General features: G+C 34.8%; 1 protein-coding gene across 1 annotated transcript in view; it reads right to left on the bottom strand.

Annotated features, from left to right (window-relative positions):
- LOC129245922 (calcitonin gene-related peptide type 1 receptor) overlaps window positions 1-25,510 on the bottom strand; it is an 83,943-nt gene that overhangs the window by 17,362 nt on the left and 41,071 nt on the right. Inside the window, 4 exon segments of the mRNA XM_054884366.1 lie at window positions 16,921-17,044; window positions 21,244-21,420; window positions 21,561-21,787; window positions 22,136-22,262. Coding sequence (XP_054740341.1) covers window positions 16,921-17,044; window positions 21,244-21,420; window positions 21,561-21,787; window positions 22,136-22,262 — 655 coding nt within the window.

Consider the following 25,510-nt stretch of genomic DNA (forward strand, 5'->3'; position numbering starts at 1 on the left):
AGAATTAAAATGTTGCCGATATTTACGCTGCGATAAAACAATTGATCGTTGACAAGAATAGAAAAGCTCGATAATTTTAACGCGTTGTGTTATACTGTAGGACTCCCTAATAAATTTCCAACAATTCAATTATAACCTACAAAAAGAGAAAAATAAATGTCAAAAAATAAGAAAGTTATTTGTGGTTAACATTAGTAGGTCTTATTTGGCCCACCCTGTAGTTGAGTATTTCCACTGAAATAATTCTAATTAGTGACCGTTTTACTACCACTGTACTCGTGTGATGATGTCTTTTTTTGTGTTTTTTTTTGTTTTGTTTTTATTTCTAAGTCAGATCCATTTAGTGAGGTCCAAGTATAGCACCAAATTCTCTATCTCGATGTCTGAGATCACATTAATTTGGTGTAAGAAAGGCTTACCGAAGGGACGGAGTCGTGTCTTAGCTAGCCCTGGACATTCACATAAGTAGTGCAAAAGACTTTCCTTCACCTCTTCCGCCTGACAGCTTCTGCAGATGGAATTGAAGGGGAGAAGGGGAAGTTGAGTGTGGCTGCATGATCCCCTACTTTCCAATGACCTGTCAGGGTTGCAGTGATGCGTGAAATGTTTGGTCGAGAACATCGTAACAGATGATTCGGCCTTTGGATTTTATATGACGGCCATGTGTTTTTGTTGTAAAGCATATAGTTATTGCTTCATTCTTCTTTCGGCTAAAGCAAGATAGTGTGAAGCAATAGTTGCTTTTATTCTGTTAAGTGGGGTGGTGACTATCACCGCCTTTGCTAAGTCTAGTGTCGAACCTTTTCTTGCTAGCTCATCCGTTATCTCATTACCCCGTATGTTCCTGTGACCGGGAACCCATGTCAGAGTAATTTCAAGCCAATGACTAAGCAATTTTAGTTCCTCTCTACACTGCAAGACTAGTTTGGATGAAATGGAGTTAGAGTCTAAGGCCTTGATAGATGCTTGACCGTCTGAAAAGATAGCTACTCTTGCAGCAATTTCCTTGTAGAGTTTTAGTGATTTGCATGCTTCTCTGATCGCTAAAAGTTCTGCCTGGAATACGCTGGCATAGTCAGGAAGACGAATTTACTGAGATAGGTTGAGTGGCTCCGAATGCTGGGTTTAAAGACGCGGGTCTACCGACTGCTAAACACGTAAAAACCCATTCGGCTGTGGCGGCTTTGAGATATTGAATTTAAAATTTTTTACACTTTCAATCAGCTTCATATTCAACATGGCAAAATTCTTTGGTAAATAAGGCCTGAATCTTGATTAAAAATGTGAGTTAGGCTAATGTAAGTCAGGGCCCGTTCTAATTCACCTGTGATTCTGGGCTGCGAACGGTTGTCCACTGTCAGGAGAACTAGCCCTTATCGCTCCAGAAACCAATGTGCACTTTTCAAAATTTTCGTAAGATCTTTAATGTCGACAGAGCCGAGATGTTCTAATTCATTAAAGAATTGCCCGCCCAAAATGGCGAGTCTACGTCTGAATAGAGCAGGACAGCCGCACAGAAGGTGCGGGATCGTCTCATCCCCTTCCTCATCTAGACAACTTCTGCAGAAGTCAAGTGTTTGCACACCCGTTCTCTGAGCGTGCCTACCGTTTAGACAGTGCCCCGTAATAACTGAAATCAGTGTGTTAAAACTCTGATTATCTCTTCTTCTCCGTGCGTTTAGCATTGATTGCAAGTGGCTTCATTACGCCATCTTTCATTCGCTTATACGTAGTTTACATGTTTGCAAGGGTATACATACCATATATCATTGTCAATCAATTTGGTACCGATTTCCGTTAGTTCATCGGCTCTGCGGTTCTCCTCAATGTTACAATGGCCAGGAACTCATGTTATCATTGGGAGAAATGACTCAGCCATCTCGGTAAGAGATGCACGGCATTTCATGGCTACCTTGGAGGTTGTCGACTGTTTTGTGAGGGATTTTATCGCTATTAGTGAAAATGTAGATATCATCTCCAGGTATCGCATCACACTGTCCCAGTGTCACGGCTTTCAATGCTCATGAAACATTTTTTAAATTGAGTTTTTTTGTTCACTTGTCTATATCAAAACTTAATTAGCAACCCTCGTAATATAAAAACAAAAGTTAGTGGGCACATTTCATTCCTGTAGGAACCAAAATATTATTAAATTTAATTACAGTTTTACTTTCAGTTTACTGAGCTTTTGCAGGCGTGTGTAGCACCGGTTCATAGGCCAAGCAAGACCCAGGATTTATAGCAAAGCAATGCAAGGCATGTCATTTAAAGCATATGAATTAATTATTTAATATGTTTGGCAAATTAATTTTGCTTCCGTGAGTTTCTCTTCCCTTTGACTCCTTATTCAGTATTTTACTACCAGCAGGCCTATATCAGACAAACTTTACTTTACTTACATACAAACATAACATCTTAATTATAATAAAACATAGTAAACATTAGTTACGTACGCAGTAGGACGACATTTGCTACTACGGTTACATTTTAATGACAAAAGAAATTCTTAATTTTTTTCCTTTCATTGGATGCAACACCATGGAAGTACTATAGCAGCGAGATAACAAGATACAAAGGATAATCAGACACGCATGGAATTGAAGTAAGCAGCAAGGGCGACAAGCACACATTGTACGACCCCATTTCATACAGTCTTCTACACAAGTAAAGGTGCAGAATGAAAGTTAATGAAAGTAATATTAATAGAAGTTTTTTAAAACTGCTGCTAAAATAAAAATTATACTTTTAAAATCTCTCGAAACAATGCAAACATTTTATTCAGCTAATAGAAATTGTGCCTGTATTTTAGTGAGTCAAGTCAGTAAAGTCAGTGTGCACCTGAAAAAATACGTAAAAAGTCATAAAAGCTGCGACATTTTATAGCTCTTGAAACTTCTTTCTTTGATGGATATTCTCTCATTTAAATTACTAATTTCAATATAAATAAATAAAATAATAAAAAATTTAATAATATATATTTTCCCCATTTTTTTAAAAAGAGCTCTGTTTGGAACTTCTCCCAAAAGTTAAATCCATCACACTGGTCGACAAAGTTTTGCTACAAGAAACAGTGTAGTAGAACTTTTTTTGTCAAGTCTCAATTCTAAAAAGTCGGAGCTAAAATATCAATAAATGCGTTTTGGGTATATTTTCCAAAGTACTATTGGATTGGGGAATAAGTTCATAGCGTTTTTATATTTTATTTTGCTCTTCTTTGCTATTCATTCAGATCAAAAAGTTACCGAATCAGACCAGGACATTTGCGACGTGAAGGTGTGATAGGCAAGTCAACAGCAAGGAAATGGTTTGCAAAGTTCCAAAGTGGCGACTTTGACGTCGATGACACGTCCCGTAGCGTAAGGCCTTCTCAATGAAGAACGTCTCAAATCACTTTTGAAGGCGAGCGGTCGCCAAACCAGTCGTGAAGCGGGGGAAAAAATGAAATGCGAACATAAAATGATTCTCAATCAACTTCATTCAATGGGATTTACCGAAAAATTGGGGGCCTGGGTGCCTCACAAGCTCAAAGAAAAAACAAAGAAAATTGCCTTTGAATAGCTTTTCAGCATCTCGTCCGCCATCGAGCAATACGCGGTCATAAACAGCACTTTTTGTACCGTCACGTGAGATGAAAAATGGTTCCTATACGAGTACATCAATATGAAGCAAAGAAAGTAGTGGGTGATTCCAAGAGATAGGTCAAAGCACAGAGTCAAGGATGTTCATCCAAAGAAGACCATGAAATGTGTTTGGTGGGACTGGGAGGGCTTGGTGCACTGGGATATGCTCGAAAAAAATGCCACAGTCAACAATAAGCTCTACATTGCCCAGCTACGCCACGTAAGTGAGGCTATTCGCCTGAAAAGAACTGATCGACATGGTCAAACCACACTCCTTCACGCGGCAGGCTACATGTTGCACAAGTCGCCAAAGTCGCACTCTAAGAGCTCGAATGGGAGGTCCTTCAGCATCCGCCGTATTCTCCGGACCTTGCACCGACCGATTACCAGCTTTTGTGCTTCGTGTTAAATCTTATAAAAGGCGTTACCTTCGATAACAAAGAAGTCCTTTAAACTGAAGACTGGCTCAACAACTTCTTTGAAACCAGACCAGGTGATTTTTGGCGGAACGGCATCAACAAATTGGTCGAGAAGTGAGAAGAAGTTGTAAACAGCAACGGTGAATATAAAATTCATTAGCTTATTGATGTAATTATTGTTTTTTGCTTAAAAAAATCTGCGGTAAAACCGCTAAAAAACTAATTCCTGAGCCCAATATAAAGAAGGCGATGCGGTCGAAAGCTATATAATTAAGTCTTCTTTAGCAGTAACTCGTGCGTGCACCAACTAGCAGTGCTTCTGCGAGCAGTGTTTTGAGACAACCTATCTATAAGTAGTCGTGTCATAAGTTCTATTATAAGTTAAGTCGCACGGTTTCCATGGATATGGACATCGCTGCTCGAACCAAAGATTGTTTAAACTCTCTAAATTTGTGTGAAATCATTGAACTCCCATGAATTCAGATCTGGAGTTACAGACGGCCAATCTTCTCCGCCTCTGAACCCAGGAATACTGGTTCTTAACCACTCTCGGGTGGTTTTTGCTTTTATGGGCTGGAGCGAAATCTTGTTGGAAGATCCAACGCTCTCCATCGAAGAGAGCACTGCTCAAATGCTTCACCACGCCTTCTAAGACATCCTCCTGGCCGTTGACTGCATCCCACCGAAGAAGCTGCTTGCCTCTATCGAGTTTAATTTTCTTCAAGTGTGTTACTAAAAGATGACCAGTTGAGCGACGGAAGGCCTTCATTTCCCTTGACATGATTTTCTACTTTCTAAGGAGATTTCTGCGAATTCTTTCTCGAACGGCCTTTATGGCCGTACTGGTTCGAACCACGCGAGGACGATCACTTCTTTTTCATTCTGTCACTTCAGAGGTTTGGGAAAAACGATTAATCGTGCGATACACAAACATCCTCGAAATATTAAGTTTTTTCAGCAATTCGTAAATGTCTCCTGCATTTTTACCACACTTAGGTAATTCAATGACTGCAAAGCGATTTTTCTTATCCCGTCACTCCATTGTTAACAAGCGCAATTTGCCACGAAACTGAGTATAATTTATGAGTAGACAATGCATACGAACAAAAGTATTTAATTCTAAACCAATTTTTTTAGTTTCATTTCCATTTTGCTTTTGTTTCATTTCCATTTTTTCTTTGCCGTTTTTTTGCTAAATTTTCTTCCTTTTTCCTTTCTTCTTTTATTTCCAATAATTTTAGTTTCTATTTTTTTAATTCGTATATTTTTTCTAATAAATCTAGCCATATTTGCATTTGGTGGTCTTTGGAGGTGTGCCGCCGAGGCCGTGTCAGCCATTTGGCCAATATTTTGTCCTATACTTAATTGAACCATGCCAATATTATCATAATAAAGAGAAATGACAATCATTTCTTTAAAAAAATTATATTTTATTTAAAATCAACACCGGCCCTTGAAACTTAACCACCCTTTATATTGGTATTTTTTTTACGGTGAATGGAACTTGAGCCAACATGATTAAAGCGCAAAACGCTCACAGATCTTAATCGTATTTTAATATTAATACAATTATAGAAATCCAGCTTACGTTAGTAAAATTATAACTAAACACCGCTGAAGCCAACAATAATTACAGACTGGAAATAATAAAATAGAGAATAAAAAAATTATGTAAATAATTAGAATAAGTAGTAGTTGGACTAAACTGTGGCAGTACACAACCTTTTGTGGGACGTAAGTAGCGAGTTTCCAAGAAGAATTTGTCGTCTTTACTAAAATGTACGACTACTAGTCATAATATTATTTTCTGGTTGTTAAAGAAATATATAATTTTAAGTGGCGAACACTTGGACTGACTCGTACTTTGACTTTTGGGGAAGAGTGTGTTTACACAGTGTGTACAGAGAGTATTAACATGCACATTTTCATTTAATGTGGCTACTGGAACACGCGCATATTGCATTTACACACTTTCAGCCCTTTGTTCTCTTATCCTTATCTCTGTAGTTGTGCACTTTGTTATATCGCGTCGGCAAGTGTATCCACAGCTTTTTGAGATTAGTATTCTGGCCTTTGCAGTCGCTACCATTTATCTTCAGCTTTCAGCTTTTGCCAGGAAGATTACTTCTTTGCAGTGATGAACGCAACTTTGCGCAACTTCTTTAGTTTTTGAATTGTTTGGCACATGCGAGTAGATTTAAGAATTGTGTGTTTTAAAATTTCTTTGCCTCTTCAGAAGGCTGAAAAAAAAATCTAATTTACCTCGTTTCAAGTTTTATGTGTACTTTCCATATTTTCCGAACATTTTCCATAATTATAAAGAAAAATAAAGAGAAAAAAATGGGAGTATAAAACATCAATTAGTTCATTATAATTACTTTTCCCAGCTGCCTGCAATTCAAGTTATTATCCCTCTTATATTCGTTTTTTTTTTGTTTTGCTTTTTATACCTTAATACAAAACAAAATTAGATCCTTTTTCAGGTTTTGTGCTCATTGCACTGGCTCCTTGCGATTTTATTGTGTTGGTCTTTACGAGCGTCTATGGTATATTTCCTACTTTGCTTTGTACAAAAGCTTATTAACTGGTTTTTCCATACTTGTGTATGCATTGGTCGCTTCAAGGCATTCGAGGCAATTTATTTATTTTCGTTTTTACCTCGGTCATACTTCACGAATCAGCAAAAGGATTACTAAAATAAGGTTAAATTTTAAGGAAAAAATAATGAAAACAAAAATACAAAGTAAATCAAACAAATTAATTTTCTGATTCGCAAAAAATATATATAAGACTGAATGCTAATGCAAAAGGTTTCGACCTTGAATATCAAGTGTTTAATAAATATTTAATAAGCAGCAAAAATTTCTTTATATTTATAGCCTCGAAAGGTCGCTAACCCGTCACACAGCTTTGTTATATGTATGAAATGGAATATGGGGAAGTGGATTTATTACAACCAGTTTTAATGTTTTATGTTTTCTAAGAAGAATATAAGAATATAAAAAAGGCAAACAAGCAGCTTCTGCTGTAGAGTAAAGCTTTAGAGGCAGATCAAAATGCCACGTGCGAACAGGTTAGACAAAAGAGAACAAAAAATAATTATATCCTTAAAAGATACTGATATCAGCATCAATGAGATTGTGTGAACATAAACATTTCTCTTTTTTCTCCGAAAATCTGCGGTGAATCTAAGTGTGGCGGATGAAAGCTTATCCTTATGGGAAGTGGTAAAAAGGAGAAGAAATTATAACTTGAAAAGTTAAGGGAAACCACCATGAAACATTTAGGGATTACTGAGTATAGTCTCAGCTATTCATGGGAAAGAAATATTTGAAAAAAAACTTTTAAGTGTTTTACCAAAATGATAAGAAGGTATGTTTTTTTTTTAATTTTGAACAACAACATTTTTTGTAGTATATTTAACCCTAAGTTTAAGTATATTAACACGTTCACGCCGGCGCGTACCACCGGTGGCTCGCACAAGTCTGCTTCATGGGGCGGCGCGTACCAGCGGTGGCCCGCACAAGATTGCTTCATGGGACGGCGTGTACCACCAATGGTACTTTATTAGACGGTACCTATGAGATGAGAAGCCATAAACGACTACCCTTATGAAAAAATTTCGTTTTATATAACCTGCAATCGCTTCCGATAGAGCGAAAAGATGTAAACGTTGCCGTCTGTGGGCGAAGACCATGAATAACAGCGCCGGCGGGAACGTGTTAAATTCCAAAAATTAAAACAAAACCATATATTTTATTCTGAAACATTTAAAAAAAAAGCACTATGAAACTCACTGAGCATAGTCTCAATTATTAAAAAAAAATTTTTTTAAATCTACGTTTTTTACAAAAATGATACATAAATAATTTCTTTTTCTTTTAATTGTGATAAAGCATTTGTCTAAGTATGTTTTATTCTAAAAATTAAAATCAAAAGAAAAAACGCTATGAAAACTTCAGGGATTACTGAGTATAGTCTTAGCATTTACTCAAAAAATTAAGAAAAAGAACTCAGGGGAATATTTTTCAAAACTGAAAAGAAAGTACTTTCGTTCAAAAAAATATTGAGCAAAAAAAAAATGTTTCCTTTAAAAGTTTTTTTTTCTAAAAACTTTAAAAAAAAAAACTTTTTTAAATATTTCTTAGCCCTCCGTTGGACACCTTTTTAAAACCTTCAGTTGGGCACCCGGGTCTGGCCTTTTTTCGTCCTCTTCGAGGATCCTTTTTAAAAGGTTATATCCATAAGTCGATAGAAAATTAAATTTTAGGAAGCTACCTGGAAGCTCAAGTCGAAAAAGTAGAAAAATTGTGGCCAGAAGTATTTTTTTCAAAAAAAAAATTGAGCAAAAATAAATCTATTTCAAAAAAAATTTTTTTTATAAGTATATTTTATTCTGAAAACTAGAAAAAAAAGAAACATGGGTTACTGAAATAAAATTTTTTTAAGTATCTTTTATAATAAAATTAAAAAAACAAAAACCTGAAAACGCTATACAACTTTCAGGGATTACTCAGTAGTAATGAAAAACAATTAAGAAAAAAATCTGAAGGGTATTTTACGAAATTGACAAGAAAGTATGTTTTTCTAAAAGAAATTATTAATATTTATATTTTTAATACAGCTTTTCGAAAAAATAATAAGAAAGTATTTTTCTTTCAAAAAATGATGAACGAAAAAATTTAATTTTCTCCAAACTTAATTTCCACAGTTTTTTTGTTTTTAAAATTAAAAATAAAATTAAAAATATTTTTTTATAAAAATAAAAGTTAAAATATTTTATATTTTATATAAAAATAAGATGGGAAATAATATATTTAAAATATTTTAATTTTTCACATTGAAAAAATCTCAAAATTATTTTACGTTTCTTTGAAATTTTTTTTAGTTTATTTCATCTTATTAAGAGAAGATAAGAAAGTGTTTTGTTTTTTTTCTAAATTTTTTTTTAATATTTTTTTTATGTTTATATTTTGAACTAGCGGACCCGCCAGACTTCGCTCTGTCAAATACATTGTGAATGTGACAGTTTATACTTCGACCTTAAGACGTTTTTACTCTGTTGACCCTCACACACCGCCCTATCATCATGGTGACGGTTCTGTTCTGGAGAATTAAAGAAAAGAGTCAGCTCGGGCGACCTAAGTAGCTTCGCCTCCACGAACTTTGGCCACCCTTTTGGGACCCACTAAACCCCCGACTGTGATGTTTGCCAGAGGGCTTCCAACTAAGAGGGGAGCTTAAGGCTCAAACCTGATTGAAAAATAGTCACCGAAAGGTGACAAATATTTACAAAGTGGGTGCTTCAATGACAAAACATAGAGATAATTAATTATTTATTATTATTAACAAAGAGTTAATAACCGATATAATAAAGAATAATGAAATAAAATGTATATAAGTATTTTCAGTAAACGCTTTATTGTAAATCAAGTGAATCATAATTATTAACAAAAATCTGTTTTGTTTTTATTGTAGTGCTTTATGATATAAAATGTTTTTTGTTTTATTACCTGGTGAATATACAAACAAATCTGATGGTTTTCCAACGTGGGAACAGGCAACATACATGAACAACATGAAACTAAAACAAAAGAAAGAATATTACGAGGCCAATCAAATCTATAGCTCTTACATTTTTTGACTTTTCAATTTGGTCGGGTTCACGATATTATCGCTTTTTTGTGAACGCATTAGATCCTCCAACGCGAACACGCAATACTTGTATGGGAAAAAGAAAAGGGCTGTTTTAAGGGTTTCCCGGAAATTATTCGAATTTTTCTCGCCGTACAAACCATCCTTGGACTTCAAGGAACATTTTAAAAAAAGAATTGTTAAGATTGGTCTATGCGTTGTTGAGTTATGCGCTTACCAACAGATTTTGCGATTCACTTTTATATTATAGATAGAATTTTTTCCGAAAGTAACAAAAATAATTTTTTTTGCAAAAAAATTGCGACTAAAAAATCAATTTTTTCACAACTTCTTTCCAAAAATTAGATGGTATTAATTTAATTTGAAATTAGAATTGTTAAAAAGAACCGAAAATATCTTATTTTTGATTATTGCATTTTCCTTTGAAATTTTTTTTCAGTTTACTTCTTGTTATTATACCCAAGTCTATATACGAGTAAACCGATTTTCAGAAGAATTTACGACAGCATGCAAAATACTCGTTCTTTGATCGCTTTGCATGAAATCGCTTTGCTATTTATTCGCGAAACTGCATTTGGCGATGAAAAGGCAGCGTCAGGTATCGACAGAAAGCAATTAACTACTATCGTAGGCAACATTCTTAATAAGGATAACTTGAAGCCGCGTGCGAGACGGGCGTGTAAACAGAATGCGCATAAACTCATTAATTTGCCACAAATAATTACTTAGCGTTTCCATTAAAAAAAAAATCGGCTTATTCTATAAAATATGATGTTTATAGGTGAGGCCAGCTTAAACGGGCTCCTGATTCACTAAAATTAGTATGATCACGCATTCTTATCAACAGATTCATTAACTTGTTGTGCCATTCTTACTTAATCTACACAAAATTCGAATATGCAACCGAATCAACAACATAAAAAGAAATAAAAAAAAGAAAATGCCGCAAGCTAAATATCATTTATCATTCAGAAGGATAGCAAAATTAATCAGTGATTATCATGATGCTCAATGTGAGGCAATAATTTGGCACATGCGAGTATGCTCTAGGCGCCCTTGTTGCAACTTCTATTTATTTCTACTTTTCTCTTTGCCTCTTTATAGACAAGTATGCATTTTTTTTATGCTATTGAAATACATCAATTCATTAGTGGTCTCGCTTAAGGCACTAAAAAAATATCAGTTCCTATCCAAAGTGTCAGATGGCAAAATAAAGCAAATTAAGCAGAGACTAAAATTGCCATCAAAGTTAACAACCACTGTGAGTAATTTAGGTGAGATATGTATACCTTTTGTTATATTTTGCTTATATTTCTGATTTTTGTTGGAGTTAATTTTTTATTTTTCAAAAAAAAACTGCATTTAAATGGTATGTAGTTGCTTTTAACTTTCAAGGCACGTGAACTAACTGATAAATTAATATTTTTTAAACTTCGAGCTGCTCTTTCTACTCCCAGATCCATTTTTACTCACTGAACTTTTCTTTGAATATTTTCTTTTAATTTCCTAAAATTCATTTTCAAACTGGAGAATAGAGAGTATATGCGTATGTATGGTACATACCTTGCAGCGAATCATCAAACCAGTAAGCAAAAATTTTAGTTCATGAACTGTGTTAAGAGTGACTGGAATGGTGCCAGTTGTAAAATGACCAATGTGAGGTGTATGCAAAGTAAATGTTCTTCTATTTTTTCAAAGTTCCACGAGTTGCGGATTAGATGAGTATAAATGTTGATGGCGTTATTTCTCTATTGTCCATTATAAACTAGTCATCAGAAATTTCCTATGTACTTCGCTAGCTGGTATAACACTGATGCATCAGATGAAAATTGACATTTCGTAAGTCTTTGCTATATTAAAAAAATCAGTTTCGGCCGCTGTAGCCGAAACAAACAAAAAAAAACAAAACGCGTGGAGCCATATCAGGTATATTCGATGGCTCTTGAATCGTATTCGCTTCGTTCTTCGAAAAAAATTCAACGGTAATGATGGCACTGTACGACGATGCATTATCATAGTGAAAAATCCACGGGATTTTTTCCCACTAATACTTTCTCTTTGGCGTATTGCTTTACGCAAACGTCTCATAACCCTCAAATAATAGTCCTCATTATCTGTCTGGCCTTCTAGCAAAAATTCGTAGTGTACAATGCCCTTGCAATCTATAAGAACCGTGAGCATCGCTTTCTTTTTCGGCTGAAAGCGGCGTGGTTTGTCGTCTTGGTTCATTCGGAACTCTCCACTTACTCGTTGATCCTGACTCAGTTGGTAATCCTTGTTGGAATCACGAACTCTTCTGAAAAGTTCATGCCACTCGTAAACAGTTGTTCTTTTTAGAGTATCGTTACCGGAATACTTTACCAAAATTTCTCAGGTTTCTTTACGTGCAGAGATAGATTTATTCAAGATAGAATTTTGGTAGAAATGTTAGTCCCAGATGTGGTAATTTACCAAAAAAACAGGCCTCAAATAAGTCAACTTAGGGCGTCACCTGACGGTTGTTCCGGTAACTTCAGGATCAAGGTGATATATATATATAGATATATATACCTATATATTGGAAAAAAGAACAAAGCATGTGAACTCTTTACTTGAGCTGCCAGGCCAGCTTTTAGCTAGCTAGTTCAGAACCAATAGCTTTGACTGCAGAGTACATGCACGAACATGTTAAACATAATAAATAATACATACGAATGCATGCGCTAGTACACATTTACGCTTCTGTGCATAAACACACGTACGCACTTGAATACATGTGAGTAAATAGACATGCTTTGCTTTATTCTTAATTACCGCCTGAGTACGAGTATGTTAAATGTTAACATTCTGCTGTTGAACACTGAGATTGGCGTGAGAGGCTGTGTGGACTCATGCAGAACAAGTAAACATCTCAATTTCGCATAGTCAACTGAAAATTAGAAAGCAGAGTAAAATAAATGTTTGCCAACTCGTTTGTTCATACCAACACGCGCACACATACACAGGGCGCACACAGGATAACAAAATTTTTGCGGTGAAAACTGCTGAGTAATTTTAAATATAAATATTACTTATACGCCTCGTATCACCAGTTTTATAAGCAAACAGTACAGCTTTAATTTTTGGTGGAAAGACATTGAATATCGTAGTAACTGCCTCACTTAAGTTTTCGGTACCTGAGAAAATTTATTTGTATATTCCTCAGCGAAGCTTACGAAATGATATTTTTTTCTGGTTAGAACTAATTATGCTTCCAATTCTTCGATTTCTAGCACTTTGAGAGAATTTAATTCAGTTTTAAATCATATGACGTAGATTTTTCTGCCACAAAGTACTACTTAAAAGTGTTACTAAATAAATTGTTTTTTTTTTTAGTTTTTTTTTAATATTTCCTTTTAAACTTTAAGAAACTTTTCATTTTTTACATTAAAATGAAATTATATTAAATTATAATGGTTTAATTTATTTTTAATTTAAGTCTTTAGCATTAATCTGCATTAATTTGTTTTTCATAGTCTGTAAGGAATATTATTATACATTTTTGGATTATTAAATAAATGAATAAATAATCAGCTTTTGAATTTCAATCTAAGCCGTAAAGATATATCTTTTTATTTATATACAAGTTGTAATAATCTAAAGCACCTTAAAATGTATTTGTGAGTGCCTCAGACGCCATCCCCACTGCGATATACAGAGGTTGCCTCATAGTGGGCGCTTGTGGGAAGCAAACTGCGCAAAAAATGTAAATATTTTTATCATCGAGAAAGCTTTCGTAAGACGAAGCAAAATTGAGGGACTTGTGGGACTTTTACGGCAAAAAAATGTTCAGTAAACTTCGAGTCAGAGAGGCTTTTTTCTTGCATTTTGTGATTGTTTTACATCCAATTTCCAACCGATTGTCAAAAATTGTACAAGGTTGGAAAGCCCTGAGTCTCACCTAACATACAATGAAAGTTTTAACAATATCAGCCGTGAAATCCAACTGAGTATCTCTCTTGCCAACAAGTGCTACTTTGGACTAAGTAGGCAATTGAGTAGTAAAGTCCTCTCTCGACGAAAAAAACCAACACACCACAAGGTTCTCATCATGACCGTCCTAACATATGGCACAGAAGCATGGACGATGATAACAACCGATGAGGCGTCACTTCGATCCAGCTGGACCCGCTTAGCACGAGAAAGAAACGACTGGCATGCTTTGTTATACTCGGCCAAAATCGCGTAAGCGTTTATCGCGGCAATTAAGAAGAAAAAAAAGACATATCTTATTGAATTCTTCTAGTATTTAGTGCAATTTAGAAGTTTTTTTTTTTTTAATTTTTGTCGTAAAATTATGAGGAATTTTTCTATTTAACAAATTCGCGACATTTTGCATAGCTCTCGTCAAAATGTTGATGTGCTAGCCTTTGTGGCGGATCATACGTCCCACTGTTGCTATTCTTAATTGACCTTTTCTTACAAAAAACAGAAAACAAAATATAAGAAATAATAAAAAAGAATAGTTTCATTACATTTAGTAAAATATTTATATGGATGATGGTTCCATATGTAGATGTCCACGCAAGTGGGGATAGTTACTGATCGCCATTCACTTGGGAGTGGCCACGACGATTCTTCTGCATATGGCTCAAGCAGCTAACAACTCCCGGGACTAGCCCGCGTATCCTCTGGCTAGCTTCCGAACATCCGTTCAGTAGTGAGCTAACATGAGAAGACGAAGCATTCCAGTATAGCTGGTTGTGTGCTGGGTTTGGAACCCGCCACTTAAAAATCCACCCCAATGAAAAGATTAAAAAAGCCTCGGATGAGAACTACCTTTACTGATGACGACCCCTGCAAACGAACTAAAGACTGTGGTTTGAAGGCATGCACCTGGAATGTGCGCTCCCTTAATGGGGAAGGTGCCTCTGCCCCGACTGGCTGATGTCCTCGTGAGAGTAAAGGCTGACATCACTGCCATTCAAGAAATGCGATAGATGGAGGAAGGCAAGAAAACCATAGTACCTTGCGACGTCTACTACTTTACTGTCATGTAAAGGAGCGTGTCGGCTTTATTGTGGGAGAGAGACTTCGTCGCCAAGTACTGGCGTTCACTCCGGTGCGCGAGAGTCTCGCAATAATCCCGTTTTTTTAACATCTCGCTTATTTGCGCCCACGCCCCGATGGAAGAGAAGGACGATATAACCAAAAATTTCTTCTAGGAGCGCCTGGAACGTTCCTATGAGCGCTGCCTCCGCCACGACATAAAAATCGTGCTTGGCGACTTCAATGCCAGGGTGGGCAAGAAGGGAATCTTTGTTCCCACTGTGGGAAAATTCCGCCTGTTCCCACTGTGGGAAAATTCCGGCTGTTTGATTTATATATTTCATTAGCATAAGTGCTTTGCTATCGCGAAGTTTAAAATCCTTAAAATTTTTGCTTACTGCAATGGACTAGAATAAACTAAAGGTTTCCCAATTCCGCTATTAGCTACTACCAACTTGATTTTTATTTATTTTAATGCAAATGCAGGGAAACCCGTTTTTTTCTAATTTATGAATTATGTGCTGACTGACTTAAATCTGGAAACCTATTGTATGTCAAGAATTGATTACCCACTGACTGCAGTACTGGCAAAACAAAAATTGATAGTAACTTTTCGTAAGAGCTTCGAATCCATAAAAAGATATGAACGGTGGTTAAGTTTTAAGGGCCGGTGTTGATTTTGAATAAAATACAATTTTTTTGGAAACTATTGTCATTTCTGTTCATCGTGATAATATTAGTGTAGCTCAATTATGTATAGAATAAAATATTGGCCAAATGGCTGCCGCGGCTTCGACGGCACACCTCCATCCGAAGGTCGAGATTTTCGATAACGCTGAGGCATAATTGGGGTTCTATGCCGTAAATGTGCCGAATTATCTCATCCTTTAGCTCTTGAATTGTTGCTGGCTTATTGACGTACACCTTTTCTTTCAAATACTCGTAATCCCATAGAAAGAAGTCCAACGGTGTCAAATCACATGATCTTGGCGGCCAATTGACAATGCTGCGACATGAGATTATTCGGCCATTAAATTTTTCGCGCAAAAGAGCCATTGTTTCGTTAGCTGTGTGACAAGTGGAACCATCCGGTTGAAACCACATATTGTCCACATCCATATCTTCCAATTCGGGCCGTAAAAAGTTCATTATCATCTCACGATAGCGAACACTATTCACAGTAACTGCCTGAAACACGAAGTGCGCGATATGCATTTTGATTTGAACGCCCGTTTTCATAATAAGCCTGAATAACTTTAACGCATTGCTCGATTATGCATTTTTCCATGGTTCAAATTGGGTTGGTCTGGGACTGAAAAATGTCAAATGAAATGCTGAAAAAGTGGTGACGTTTTGGTGTGGTTTACATTCAACATCAGCCCTTGAAATTTAACCACCCTTTACAATAATTTCGGAAACGTTTAATAACAAATTAGTTTCACTTACAAACTTAACTTGAAACTTGACATATCACAGCCTTTCAATTTGATATCTAATCATCGTTTACTAATCATTTAATACTGCCTGAGCTTTGTGCTTTCATGTGCGAAACTATTTGTTCTGTTTTAATCGCTTAGATTAGAAAATTTATTGTTGGACAACATGCCTTACATGGTGTTAAATGACTTGCCTCATCAGTCTATTTGTCTATTTGGGCTGAATCAGTTATTGTTAACTGATCAAATTCCCCTCGGTTACACTTCGAGATAAATTAATTTCAACTGCCTTCGCCATGTGCTCAGCCTTAAACGCATTTCCATGGCCCATTATTGCACTTGGCAGCTGTCGCTTATTCTACACCTACACAATATTCCTGTCTAATTTTGATATACATGCAAACAAAAACAAAAGCTTGCATATGTTCCTGTCTGATTTTGAAATTCTAGTGTGCGGGTGACTATCTCGTTGGAGTAATTGCTGCAAACTAGGAGTACACAAGACAAGAGGAAAGGAAGTGCAAGGAATTGAGTTGTCAATTGTAGTAGAGAAAAATCCACACGAAGTGAGTTGCCAATTATTTACATACCTACTGTTCGCACACATACTTATACATACATACGTGTACACATATGCTTACTTATGCCACTTCAAACATTTCTCTTGAAACCGGGCGAAATTGAGTGAATAAAGACTCAATTTAATGGCATGCAAAGCAAAAAATGAAGTCTGATCGATTTTAAGCACTGCTGTGTAATCTACTTTTGGTATTAAGCACTTACCTGAAATGAGGCGGTAAATGCTGAAATAATTTCGTAAGTCTGTTCCCAAGGATGATTGTTTTTTGGCCGAAATGGTGTCAAAATGTATTGTAGTCCTAGGAGTGGCACAAGTAGAAGTGTTGCGCTGTAAAAAAGATATAAAGAGAGCTGATAAGATAAAAATGCGGTACGGTATAGAATCGAAAATTTACATCTTTGAAACTTAAATCAATAAATTTTTTAAAATATTTTTTCACAATGAGGTATCGAAATTAAACAGCAATTTCCAAGGTGCATTCATTAAAGGTGGTAGACCAACAACAATACTTTGTACGTGTAATTGTCAAAGCAAATTATTAGAAACGTAGAAAGCAAAAAACTGAATTCGCCTTGATTCATTCTGGGCTGACAGCCACATGAACATGGCGAAAGAAAAAAGAAAAACAAATCAGCTGATTTGCCGATACCACCTTTAATAGATTCGCCTTGGAAATTTCAGAATTTTCTTTGCAGAAAAAATCTTAGCAAATTCTTCCATTTCGCAAAGCAATTATTCCAAATATTTCTTCATGCACAGAATGCGTTCAAAAATGTAGAATTGCGAAATGAGCCACACAAATTAAAGTTAAAAAAAATCAACCAATTAAAAAGCTTTTCATACAAATTTCAATCATTTTAGATACTTTTTCTCCTAATGGACTTATGTATTTTCTCCATAAAAAAAGTTTGGGCATTAAAAACAGTCAACGAGGTAGATCAAACGGTCAATACTCAATAAGACGCACTAAAGAACCTCTACCATTTTGAGACCTCCAACGGGCAGAAGGTATCTAAAGCCGAATAGAGTTGCTGATGTAACGGAGAAGCTTGATGGGACTTACATTGGGGCACTGTCCCGGGCTGTCGACCTTAAGCGTCTGGCTGTTAAGCCCTCACACTTACAGATAAAGTTCTCAATAGTTCCCAAGGTTCTGAATGAAAGGTTTCCACTGCAATGGAGAATAAATGGTAAACCCAGCTTGACTGCGCATGAACTGATCATCTAATCATCTGATCTTGAAGTTTTTCCAAATATTTTGATTGCATGCTTAATATGAAGGCAATGACAGCTCAAATTTACTTTATGCCACCAACCAACAATATTTCATTGACCATCAGAACCACTTTGGGAGACATCAGAATTCGTTTTAGAGATATGGTTCCTTCGGCAAAGTTTCTTATTTTGGTCCCTAGAATACGATTTTCACAGAGCAATGAGCGATTTTTAAATCGACCCGCCCTAATATACATAGTGAACAAATTGGGGACTTGAACAAGTTAAAGTTGGCGTAATACGCTTTGCTTGCGTCATTGATGCGATCACTGACGGCGGAAGTTGAATCACCGCTACATGCGAACATAACTCCTAGGTACTTAAAATGCTGCACTGCTTCAAAAGTATAGGCTCCCACATGGAAATTTTGGCATCTGTGCAGGCCGCCTCGATTTCAACAGATATTTGGTTTTGCCCTCGTTTACAAAAAGGCCAATATCGTTCGCAATTTTGTTAATTTTTAAGAAAATTTCAATTAAGTCATTCCTATTTCTTGAGAGAATAGCGATGTCATCTGCATAAGCACATATTTGGGTTGTTTTAGTTATCAAGGTACCACCTTTGTTGACTCCCCTTTCGACAAACTCCAGCATCAAAATAAATATGACTGTTGATAGGGCATCACCTTGTTTTACACCTGTTTCAATAGGGAACGACTCTGTGAGCTTCCCTTGAATTATCACTTTTTCTTGTGTATTTGTGAGCCTTGCGCTAACGAGCCTTATTAGTTTGGCAGGTATTCCAAGAATAAGCAATATGTGCTGGATCATATCTCTTTTAACGCTGGCAGTGAACATCTAGCCCGTATTCATGGTCGATTGTAGACTTGCCTCTACGAAATCCGCATTGGTAGTTTTCGACTCCATACCTAACCTTAAATACTAAAAACAATGAGGTAATATAAAATAGAAGTTCACACACAAATAAAAGTCCAAAGGTGTGATGTCACACGATATTGGAGGCCAATCCCTCGGCGGCTTACAGAAAGTTTCAATACCAGAGGCATTTTCTTGTATGAACACAGACGACAATCTGGTGCCTGACATCCAGAGCGTAGTTTAATTATAGAGCGAGCACTTCTTGAACCTGTTAAATAATTACAGCTACGCATGCCACAGAGAATGTGAGGATCCTGATACTAGTTGACGGCGGAACTGTCGTTCCGCTACTCGACCATGACGAGGTGAAAATACCCTTCTCACAAAAATTAACAGTAAAATTTTCCGACTAAAACTAGCCGTACAATCAACTAGCCTGATTATTTAGCTTCAATTTGCTTTTTTTGAATTCTCGCTATGATCATTTCTCTCTGAGATATCCCTATTCTACGAAAAAATACCATATTATCGTTGATCTATACTAATATTATAAAGAGGAAAACTTTGTTTGTTTGTTTGTTTGTTTGGTTGTAATGAATAGGCTCAAAAACTACTGTACCGATTTTAAAAATTCTTTCACCATTCGAAAGCTACATCATCCACGAGTAACATGGATTATATTTTATTTTGGAAATAGGGCTCGAGATATAGGTCAAAACGTGGACCCGGGTAACCTTCGGATCTGTATGCACAATATGGGTATCAAATGGAAGCTGTTGGTGAATGCTTTAGTTCAGAGTCACTCCGTGACTAGGGTCTCGAGATAGAGAACAAAACGTGGACCCTAGAATGTGTTTGTACAATATGGATATCAAATTGAAGCTGTTGGTGAATGCTTTAGTACAGAGTATTTTTCATGCCGCTCCGTGACTGGGGTCTTGAGATATAGGTCAAAACGTGGACCTGGGTAACCTTTGGTTGTGTATGTACAATATGGGTATCAAATGAAAGCTGTTGATAAGTGCTTTAATACGGGGTAATTTTCATACCTATTGATGACTTGGGTCTCGAAATATATACCGAAACGTGGACCCGCCGTGTCTTTGCACCGAATTAAACCAAACTTACGCACATTGTTAAGTAAGTATTGAAAATGGGTTTCGTAAAGTTTGGTTGTAATACGGAGCACTGGCAACGGGTACAGCGTTCTTTTGAACCAGCCATAATGTCGCTTACTTTTCTAACGCTTGGGGCGGAACTGAACTGTCAAATTGACAGTGTGAGTTACAATGTGTCAATATTTCTTTTTGATTTGGATGCCATAAGGAGAAGACGTAAGTGCAACATGTAAAAATTGTTTGTGAATTTTTTTGGAGTGGATTTTGGAACAGTGAATAATTTCTTACGGAATTTGAGAATTAATGTGAAATCCGAATGAAATTATGTGTTTGTGGAAAAAAATTTTTTTTCGTTTTTTTTTGAAAAATATAAATGGATAATGGTTAAAAAGTTCCAATGCTTAATAAAACATATAAATTGAAACGAAAAATTCATGGATGATCAGGAAAAAAGACGATTGATTATTCATATGCGTTGATTTGAAATTTAAAAACAATCTTCTTTTTTCCTGATTTTCAATTTATATTTTATATTTACTCAAAAACAAATAGAAAAACCAAAAATATTTTTTATGCCAAAGCGCTTGAATAAAGAATAAAGAAATAAATAATATGAAAATCATATATTTTCTGTTCTAAACCATATCTATTATATTTTAGTGTGCCCAGCGAAGGGGGCCGGGTTTGCTAGTCATTGATAAATCAGCAACTAAGATCCCCACAATAAAGGGGAGAATGGTTTTGAAAACTAGAATAAATTTCCTATAAGATCCTAGTTTAATATTTTAAGAACAACATTTTTTTTTTACCGTTAACGTTGGTTTGAAGTGAACGCCTTTTTACGGTTTTTCTGAAAATCTATCGCTCACTTACAAATTACATATTTTACCAATTACTACGGGATTAGTCTTCTAAATATCGCCTATAAGTGCTAGCGAGTGTATTGTGTGAAAGTCTGAAGCTCACCATCGACCAACTAATTGGACCTTATTGTTCAAAATAAGTCCTGGATAAGACCGATGAAAGGAGAATCGAAACAACAAATAAAAACGATATAATATAAAGCGTAATTCTACACAAGATTGTATATAAACATTTGTTTTTCGAAAAAAGAACCTAAACCTCATACGGGTATATAGATATATATATGTAAAGTTACCTTCATATAAAAAATCGTGAAAAGCTACTTGCTTAGTGCAACAAGAAATTTACGAATTAATAATTATATTTGGGAAAGTAAGGTCAGTAATCTGCAATATCGTCGGAAAGCATTAAATTGCCAACAGGCCTGCAATACTCCTACAACGCAACTCACCGAAATGCCTGCAGGACGGTGCGTGAGGGTCCGCAGCTGTCTTGTATACTGGCTGGTGCCTTCAACTTGAGCAGCACAACGCGCACTATATTGCATAGGAACAGCAAATTCAGGAACATGGAAATACAAACAGGTACCATGAGTATACTATCGAATGGTGAGGGATTCATCCAGCATCTAAAAGTTGAAGAATGAGAAAAAAATGGAGAAAAATAAATTAAAAATTAAATTGGCGCCAAATTGGTTTACCCCAAAAGGGTTATACAATTGTGCTCGTTTAAATCAAATAAGAAACCACTTCTGCAATTCATACTCACTCAGTAATGATTTTGTCTGAACCAGCAAGACCGCGCGCCAAGCCATAAATCAATATGATAATTGCCGGTGATCCCCAACCGAACGCTATAAGCCATTTCACAAGTTTCTTCTCCGAGATGAATGCAGACACCAACACTGTGTGCAGATAGAAGCCTTCACAAAGCATCCATGCGTAGTTTGTGAGCAGGAAATAGTGAAGTATTATATGCAGCGCAACGCATGTGGGCTAGGAAAGAACGTATGAATGAACGCAAATAAATATAATAGGAGCAGTTGGCATGGTAACGGTTATTGAATTGAATTTTGTGTGTTACAGCGGCAGAAATTGAAAATATTAAAAAAAGTATTGTAAAATAAATTAAATTAAAAAATTGTTTGCGCACATGGCGTGGCGTATACGTAACATTTTCGACTATTGTGCATTTTATTGCCTTCATGCAATTATAGTATGCAAATTTCCTTTGTGTGCACTGGTGCGACGACAAGCTCTACCATTAAATTAATGTATTTGTGGTAGATGCTTTTTCTGTCACGCCCGAGGCGCTAAAGCTTTTGAAGAAGGACTACAACGTACCGGATTTCTGTTCAGCATTTCCGAGTCGGGCATCACCACCAAATACCAAATCAGCCAGAGTGAGTTGTTCGCTGCAAATGATGTGAATAAATTCATGTGCAGTGTTATGCGCGCACATTTCAGCGATCTGCAATGGACGGAAAGAGTAGTTAATTTATTAGCTGTTGATGGAAGTGCGGCGGGCAGTGTTAATATGGATAAATTTGCCTTTAATATACACAAATGAATAAGTGAGAAGATAAAACTCTAGGGGAAAATACACATAGAAAGTAAACATTTTCTCTGTGAGCTAAACGGCAATTGGTGTGTTGGGCTCGAAGTTGATGCGTTCCAAATTACTCGAAAAATGACCGACTTATCTCTCGACCGCATCTGAATACTTCGATATTAGGCTCATTTCAACTCATGGTCTCATGCACATAACGGGGATCTGCTGGCCAGATGAACAGGCTAGGTAGGGACTCCAAGTAAGGAGAGGATTATTGCTGCCACAAAAAACGTTCGTTTGCTACTAGAAAGGTGGGTTTCGCGTCAAGTACACAAACGTGCATAGTCGCCAGATCTTCCCAACCACGGGTAGATTGAAAACCCTTGCAGAAGCTTCTAAGGCGAACAAGAAGAAGGTTTAAAATTGTGTAAGTGTCCTTTCCGGAAGTGCGGGTTAGATACCTAGAGGGTGAGACTTGGTATTTCTTCGAGTCCTCCACAATCTATTTTTTCTTTTATTTATTTTCCTTTTATTATTTTGGACATTGCAGTCAATTTTTAAAAAACATTTTCGAAACAAATTTATTTGAGATTTATAAAATGCTGATAATTTTGGTCTAGAGTTTTTTAAATTGCAACATATTCGGATATAACATAAGTTTTCAAAAAAAAAAAATAATTATAAAAGTTTTATAAGAAAATATTTCTTGTTATAGGACAGTTTTATATTATTTATTAACATGTTTTCCAAAATTTTTAAAGAAAAATTTAAAAACGTTTTTACATTTGTTTTAAGTTTTTATAAAAGAAAACATTTTTTAATATTTTTTTAAGAAAATATCTCTTTATAATAAAATTCTTTTTCAAAATTCTTCTAAAAAAAGTTTTTTATTAGAAACAAGTTTTTTACATTTCTCTTAATTTTTATAAAAAAAATTTGTTTTTTAATATCTTTGAAAGTTTTTCAAGAAAATATTTTTTTTTGTTTGTTTTACGTTTTTATAAAAAAACATTTTTTAATATTTTAAAAATTTTTTTTAATATTTTAAAAATTTTTTTTTAAGGAAATATCTCTTTTTATAAGAATTTCTTTTTTCAAAATTTTCAAATTTCAAATTTTTTCAAAGTTTTTTGATATTTTTAAATTTTTTAATATATAAGGAATTGTTTCTTTTTATACTATAACATTTTTTTTTTATTTTTAAAAGAGAATATTTTTTTTTACAATAGTTTTTTTTTAAATGTTAAAAGTTTTGTTTAAATTTTTGTAATTTTCTCATTTTGTAGAAAAATAGTTTTTTGTTTTTTTAATTTTTATGAAGCAATGTTTTTATTAGAAAAAAATTTAAATATAATTTTTTTTTAATATTTTTTTAGTCTTTTTTTTATTTTTTATTTTTATTTTTTTATTTTGTTTTTTAATTTTTATTAGAAAATATCTCGTTTTATAGGAAAAACTTTGTTTTTTATTGTTTTTAAAAATTGTTTAAGGCAATATCTCTTTTTATAGCAAAACATTTTTTTTTAAACTTTGCAAAAAAACATTTGCTTTCTAATTTGTGTAAAAATGTGTGAAAAAATTTTTTTTTTAAATCTTTTTTAAATTTTATAAAAAAATTGTTTGTTAATATTTTTTAAATTTTCACAAAAAATATTTTTTATTTAAGTATTTTAAACATTTTATTAGAAAATATCTCCTTTTATAGGAACAACTTTATTTTTTTAAGTTTTTAAAATTTTTATAAGAAAGTACCTCTTTTTATAGGAAAACTACTATTTTTTTTTTAATTTTTTGTGAAATAATTTGTTTTTTTATTAGAAAATGTCCCTTAGTTTCTTTTCATATTTTTTCACTTAAAGCTATTTTGAGTAGTCCCTGAACGTAAGGTGAACCAGTGAAAAATGCCACGTAACTGCATAATATTGTATGTAGCGACGCTTCGATTGATTTGTAGATGGACGTAATTAACTAGTACTTGTGCCAACTATTTCCTAAAGCAGTAAAAGAGGTCTGTATAAGGATGGTCATTACGGTGACAAGTGACTACTCTCCGAATATTTGCATACATGCCTTCAAAAGTGCAAGCTAATAAAGCCAAGGTATTTTTTATTAATTTTTTTTGAGTACCTTTTCTTTGATTGTGCGAATTTTATTAAGAAAAATATTATTAACTTTTAACCACTCACATTTATTTTTTTTCATTTATAATGATTTTTGCGGAAAGAGAAAAAAATATTTAATTTCCTCGAATACGTAGTTGAATAGTTTTCTGAATATCCCATTTGCATTTGCACTGTCAACGTTGTTATATAACCATTTACGTTGCTTTTCATAACAGCTAAAACATTTTTTATGCCATTAACATGCGAGTATAGAAATTCGTGGTTATCTCCCCAGTGAACATTTGCACTTTCTACATACACAACAAACAGAGTTGAACAGGTGAGAAAACGAAGTTTAGTTTGCAGTCTCATGATCTACTGAATACTTATTTATTTTTATATGTGCACACATACATACATACTCATAAGTACATTACGAGTTCAGTAAAAAAAAACTAGCTGCTTTCCACTCGAATGGTAAAATATATCAGTTTTATGGCTTTCATCAAAATATTTTGATATTACTCATTAATATTCGTTATTTATACTCGTTTCAACTTGAAATCGTGTTGAAAATATCATATCTTGTAAAATTAAGTTTTCCCTAAAAATAATTTATATTTTAAAGTTTTTTTTAAATATTAATTTCATTTATATTTTAAATTGTATCCCAGTAAAAGGGCTCAGTTGATAGGAAAATATTAACTATTGGCGCATACATCCTTTGATCCATTACTTTTACACAAATGGAGAGACCTAGAGTTTTAAGCCGGCCTCGGGCAGCAGGTGATGTTTTATGAGGAGCTTTTAAATGGCAGAAATACCCTCAGAGGTTTGCCATTGCCTGCCGAGAAGCGACATCTATTTGAAAAAAACTTTTTCTATCATGATCGGGGTTTCGAACTCAGCTACCCATTCGGCTATAGCGGCCGCTTTTTCAATAAAATTGTAACAAAGGTCAGGTATCTCAACTAATTTTCATGAAAATTGCATTAAAAAATTGACGAAACTTGCATGAAAGTATTTTGAATATGTTGCGAGATACTTGAAAATTTTGTCAAGTCT

The sequence above is a fragment of the Anastrepha obliqua genome, chromosome 4 (genome assembly GCF_027943255.1).
Source record: "Anastrepha obliqua isolate idAnaObli1 chromosome 4, idAnaObli1_1.0, whole genome shotgun sequence".
Classification (NCBI taxonomy): Eukaryota; Metazoa; Arthropoda; class Insecta; order Diptera; family Tephritidae; genus Anastrepha; species Anastrepha obliqua.